The sequence below is a fragment of the Carlito syrichta genome, unplaced genomic scaffold (genome assembly GCF_000164805.1).
Source record: "Carlito syrichta isolate Samal-C Ts95f unplaced genomic scaffold, Tarsius_syrichta-2.0.1 Scaffold130553, whole genome shotgun sequence".
NCBI lineage: Eukaryota > Metazoa > Chordata > Mammalia > Primates > Tarsiidae > Carlito > Carlito syrichta.
In genome coordinates, this window is record NW_007074649.1 from 56,459 (window position 1) to 62,394 (window position 5,936).

The 5,936-nt window shown below is 55.4% G+C and overlaps 1 protein-coding gene across 1 annotated transcript in view; it reads right to left on the reverse strand.

Moving 5' to 3' along the window:
- Positions 1-4,747, reverse strand: part of LOC103250526 (ryanodine receptor 1-like) — a gene marked incomplete at both ends in the record, with an annotated part of 51,050 nt that extends 46,303 nt beyond the window's left edge. The window contains 10 exons of the mRNA XM_021708073.1: positions 133-256; positions 548-623; positions 722-796; positions 1,169-1,309; positions 1,787-1,876; positions 2,087-2,165; positions 2,283-2,446; positions 2,819-2,959; positions 4,332-4,422; positions 4,527-4,747. Of these exons, the coding sequence (XP_021563748.1) occupies positions 133-256; positions 548-623; positions 722-796; positions 1,169-1,309; positions 1,787-1,876; positions 2,087-2,165; positions 2,283-2,446; positions 2,819-2,959; positions 4,332-4,422; positions 4,527-4,747 (1,202 nt within the window). The remainder of the gene's footprint in view (positions 1-132; positions 257-547; positions 624-721; positions 797-1,168; positions 1,310-1,786; positions 1,877-2,086; positions 2,166-2,282; positions 2,447-2,818; positions 2,960-4,331; positions 4,423-4,526) is intronic.
- Positions 4,748-5,936: the final 1,189 nt, after the last annotated feature.

Genomic DNA, 5,936 nt, shown 5'->3' on the forward strand with positions numbered 1-5,936 from the left:
TCCCCCTAGACGCCGCCCCTAGCCTCTGCCCTGCGCCGGCCCCGCCTCCTCCCCTCTCCGGGCCCGCCTCTCCCAGCTTTGGCCGGGCGGGTTCCTCCTGCAGCTCCCAGGCGGGGTTCCCAGCCGGCGTGCCTGGTGACCGCGTAGCCGTTCGTCTGCAGGAATTTCAGCAGCTCTTGGGCCTTCTCTCGATCTCGAGCCTTCTCCTTGGCCGTGAGTGTGTCGTAGGGGACCAGCAGCGGGTGGGTCCCCCCGCCTGGGGAGGCACAGAGCAGGGATCAGGGGTCTGGAGGGAGCCCAGGCTGCCCTCGCCGCAGTGGTTCCTGCCGTTGAGGGTAGGCATGAGTATAGCAATAAAGATGGAGATAAGAATAACGGAAACACTGCTTTCCGATGCCCGTCACATTCCCGCCACAACCCTACGGTGGTAAACGCTGTTATCTCATTCTACAGGTGGAGAAACCGAGATTCAAGGGGGTGAAGACAATCGTTCAGAGTCCCACGGTGAAGCCACGGGGGGGCGTGGGGGTGGGACAGGCGCCCTCACCCTTGGCCTCCAGCTCCTGCTTCTTCTTCCGCCCCCACGTGTTGTGATAATTTTCTGCCAGTTGTTCTGCCATGGCCTGGGAGTGGAAACGAAGAGTTAAGGGCCAGAATCAGAAGATGCTGCATCCCCCAAAAGGCACCCTCATGCCCCCCAAAAAGGGTCAGGGGGTCTCACCTGCAGCTCCCGGGACAGGGTAACTCCGCTAAGATCAGGGGGCTGGGGGTTGTAGCCCTCTCGCGGGTCGTAGGTCTGGGAGGCCAAGGGGGAGAGAGAGGACTGGAAGGGGGAGCAGGAAGCCCAGACCGGCCCCTCCTCCAGGCTTCAGCCTGGCCATTGTGCCCCTCCTCTCCTGGCCCTAGGCCTTTCTCCTGGCCCCTGTTAAGGCCCTGGCCCCAAGCCGCCCCCTCCTTCTCCCCTGGCGTCAGCGATTCTTCAGACCCATGCCCTTTCCTTCCCCAGATCTCTGAGTTCTGCACCCCTCGCTGGCCTCGTCCCTTCTCCTGACTCCACCTGGGTCCCTCGGCCCCTCTCCCCTCTAGACTCCACCCTGTCTGTCCTCAGCCTCTCCAGTCCTCATCCCCTGGCGACCCCGCCCTCTCTCTGCCCAGGCCCCGCCTTCACCTGGGCGCTTTGTGATATCTTCCGTGTTTTTTTCTTCTCCGTCTTCTCTTCCTCACCCTCCCTGGCCTTCTCTATCGTCCATTCCCAGGCAATCATGGCCTTCAAGGACTCTTTGATAGGCCAGCGGTAAATCTCTTTGTCCTGGGGTAGACACGAGGGTGGGAAGTTGGAGGAATGTAGTGAGAAGGAGGTGGAGGAAGGAGCCCCTGGCTTAGTCTCACCGGCCTCCACCTCCCAAGAAGGAGAAATCCCAACTATGAGGCCAAGAAGTGCGTCCAGGAGGGATTTGAACCCTGCTCTGTAACAAAATCTCCCAAACTCTCATTTTCCCCTTTGACACTTGGGAACTCAGAGAACTCTTCCAGTCAAGGCCCCTGTTTGACCCTCTATAAGAGAGGGAACACTAGGACTCTTTGACCCTCTATAAGAGAGGGAACACTAGGACTCTGAGATCTCCTGGGGGAGGCGACCAAGCTTGAGAGAAGGCCAAGTCCATGGATGGGGAGCCCTCACCCACGAATCCACTGATGCAAACCTAAGACACTCCCTCACTACTCCCTGATCCCTTAAATGTGGGGTCTTCATGTTGACCCCATGCTGGGCCCAAGGCTTGGTCACCTTCTCTGAAAAGGTCTTGTAGGGCCTCAGCATGGGGTGGGTCTTCAGCTCCTCATCGATGTTCTCTCCGTACGACCAGTTGTTCTGGATCTAGAGGTGGAGAGGCAGTGTGAGGGGTAGACAGCAGCCTGGGGGACACAGAGGGGAACCCTGGAGGAGCCGAGGGCTCCTGAGAAAGCTGGGGGTCCTCCCATAGAAAGTTAGGGGTCTCAGAGAAGGTTGGAGATCTCAGGGAAGACCCAGGTCTGAGGGAAAGCTGGGGTCTTGAGAGGTTCTAGGAGAGAAGACCCCAAAGCCAACCTTGTCGAAGGCCCACTTCTCATGTGTGTACTCCGCAAACTTGTTGATGAAGGAGTCGAGCTTCTCTGGAATGATCACACTGTGGAGGGGACAGGGTTGGCAGATGTTGGGGCCGGGCATCCCTCCAGCCCAGGACTGTCCTCTCCTTCTCCCAGCCCCTAAGTCTCACCACCCCCCTCCTGCCCCCAGGCCTCACTTGAGGGTCTCCACAGGCCGGGGGTCAAAATTGCCTTCAGCATCCACCGTGGCCTTTTTCTCCGCCTTAGATGAATAGGAGGCATCCACGTAGTCAGGGGGCAGGGCCCCGGCGATGGCACACAGACAAGGCATGGCCATGCGGTACAGCTCCGGGTCATACTTCTAGGGATGCCGGGCAGGGTGGGGGCAGGAGGTCACCGCAGGCCTCTTCCAACCCTGGAGCCCCTGACCTCAAAGTCACCGGCTCCCATCATCGACCCTCCTCCCTGAATCCTAAAACCTGAGTTATGGTCCCTCTCCCTGAACCCAAGCTTCAGACCTAATAGGACCTTTGAATCCCCCTCATACGGTCCCCTTTCAAGCCCCCAAACTAGGGCCCATCCCCTCTTCCATAATAAAGCCTTCACCCATGGGTTATCCTAGATCCAAACCTGCAGAACTGCCTTCTCCCTGAGCTCCCCAAATTTGGGAATTTCATTCTGGATCCCCAAACCCTCCACATAGGCCCCTCTTGGGGCTCCCTGGTGCCCAGACCTTATGGGCCAGAGAATCAAAGATGCCCCAGAAGAGTTTCCGTGTGAGGTGCAGCTCTTCCTCCGAGGTGACCCCAAAGTTGGCCCAGCCTGTGGGGAGGCAGTAGTACTTCCAACAACGCTCATAGTGGTTGGTGAGGAGCTGGGGGGGAGCAAGAGAGGGGCACACAGATGAGCCACGTGTTAGGGGATGGCAGGCAAAGGAAAGCCCAGGAAGGGGGAGGGGTGCCAGTGCTTTCAAATTATGGAGGAGGTGTGGGTTATGCAAATGCGATGCTAATAAAGGAAGGCATGGTGTGTTTATTGAGGAGTGGTCCTGGACAGTGTATTATGCAAGTTTGGCATTCTAATTTAGAGTCAGGATGGGCATTAAACTAGAGCTGGATGTATCTGGTGTGGCTTTACACAAATAAGCATGCGAATATTAATCCATGGGTAGGGTAGTATGCAAATGAGCATATGGATGGAGTGATATGTGCTTATGCAATTAACATGCCAGATAGAAACATAAGCAGTATCCCATGCAAATATATGGTAATTGGGAAGGGGCCTCCACCATCCAATATGCAAACTTAAAATAGAGACTGATTTAGATGTATTATGCAAAATAGCCAAGATATCTGAGTTGGAGGTATCTCTTTATGCAAACTAGTATGCAAATGTAAAAACAGGAGAGACAGTGTGCAAATATTCGGAATAGCTGTGGTAGTGTTTATTCAAATAAATGCGCTCATTTGAATAGTTGGAGGCTGGTGTTCTGGGCATGCGAACAAACATACTAATTAGGGAAAGTAGTGTGCCCCATGCAACCACATCCTAATTGAAATGGGGGCTGGCTCACTGTTGGGCAAATTAAACACTAATTAGGGAGTGCTAGTGGCACCCATGAGGCAAAGTGAATGTCCTAGGAACCCTAGTATGTAAATGAGCATGCTAAGAGATTTTTTTTTTTTTTTTTTTTAAGTTGGAGTCTCACTCTGTCGCCCAGACTGGAGTGCAGTGGCCGCTCCCGGCCACCGCAGCCTCCACCTGCTGGGCTCTGGCGATCCTTCCGCCTCAGCCTTCCAAGTAGCCAGAACTACAGGCGCCCACTACCACGCCCCGGCTAATTTTTTGATTTATTGTAGAGATGAGGTCTCGCCAAGTTGCCCAGGCAGGTCTCGAACCCGTGGGCTCAGGTAATCCACTCACCTCAGCCTCCCAAAGCGCGGGATTACAGGCTGAGCCACCGAGCCTGGCTTTTTTTTCTTTTGAGACGGGTCTTGCTACGTTACCCAGGTTGGTCTCCAACCCCTGGCCTCAAGTGATAACACCCCAGACTCCTGAGTAGTTGGGATTACAGGCATGAGGCACGCGCCCAGCAAGACGCTAAGAGGTTTCTGCAGGGACACCGCCCTCTCTGGTGCAGGTTAACTGGGCCGGGCAGGGCTGATTTCCAGAAGCCCCAAGTCGGAGGACAGAGCAAACCAGTGGGTGCAGCAGGACACGAGCGCGCTAACGAGGGCTTCCCTTACCTTGAGCGGCATCTTGGCGAACTCGTTAAGGATGGGCACGTCGAACACCAAGCGCCGCAGCAGGTGCTGCAGCATGGACGGGCGAATGTACCTGTGGGAACGTGCCCGGGGGTTGGAGCGCCGCTGGAGGCCTGCCCCCGCCCCGCCCTCGGCCCGCCCCCGGCCCGCCCTCGGCCCGCCCGGGCCCCGCCCCACCTGCAGAGCGCCATGAGGCAGTCCTCGATGACGTCGCGCTGAGCCTTGGTGAGCGAGCGGCCGCGGGACAGGCGGTACACCGTGTGAAGCATGGAGTCCACCATGATGGCGCGGTGCTCGGTCCCCGCAAAGAGCGGCGCACACTTGGTCATGAGCGGCAGCACCGCCAGGCACAGGTAGCGGTTCAGCGCCAGCGCCATCTCCGTGGTGCTGAACGTGGCCTGGGGCGCAGGGCGGGGATATCAGGCCCACGCACACCTCTGGGGCTGCCCTGCCTCTGCTCTGAACAACTCTGGCCAAAGGACCGACGCTTCTGATCGTCCCTCCAAAGCCTGCTCCTCCAAGACTCTGCCCTCCCACCTCATTACTTTGGACTGTACCAAAATTCAAACACAAAAGTCCAGGACTGACTCAGGAGATTAACGAGCCCCATTACGAGATTCTCCTGTTCTCCAGATGTGCCCTTCTGAATGCTTATTTCCTCTAACTCTCACTTTTTGGGGGCAATGTTTTCATGCAAACAGCAGCCACACACCATTTCACCCATAGACACTGAAGTATGTATCTCCATCCAGACAAGCCCTTGTATTTAACAGCCCAGCCTGCCATTACTACATCTAATGAAATGAACAAACTCATACTCTCAAATACTCATGATCCGCTTTCTCCAATTGTCTCAAAACTTGCTTGGCATTTAGTTGGAATGGTTTGGATCAGGGTCCAGGCAGATGGGTCTCTTAGGTCTTTTCATTTTTAAGTGTCCCTTTTCATTCTATTCTATTCTATTCCATTCTATTCTATTCTATTCCTACCCTACCTACCCTACCCTACCCTATCCTATCCTATCCTATCTATTCTCTTTTTTTTGAGTTGGAGTCTCACTCTGTTGCTCAGACTGGAGTGCAGTGGCTGCTGGGCTCCGGCGATCATTCCGCCTCAGCCTTCCAAGTACCTGGAACTACAGGCATGCGCTACCACGTCTGGCTGATTTTTGATTTATTGTAGAGATGAGGTCTCACCAAGTTGCCCAGGCGGATCTTGAACCCACAGGCTCAGGCAATCCACTCACCTCAGCCTCCCAAAGTGCTGGGATTACAGGCTGAGCCACCGAGCCTGGCTTATCCTATTCTATTCTGAGTCAGTCTCCCTCTGTCGCCCACGCTGGAGTGCAGTGGCACACTCATGGCCACTGTGGTCTCAGCCTGCTAGGCTCAGGCAATCCTTCCACCTCAGTCTTCCAAGTAGCTGGAACTACAGGTATGTACTATCATGCCCAGCTGATTTTTTTTTTTTTTAATTGTAGAGATGAGATCTTGTCATGTTGCTCAGGCTGGTCTTGAACCCCTGAGCTCAGGCAATCCTCTCACCTCCACCTCCCAAAGTGCTGGGATTACAGGCATGAACCACCAC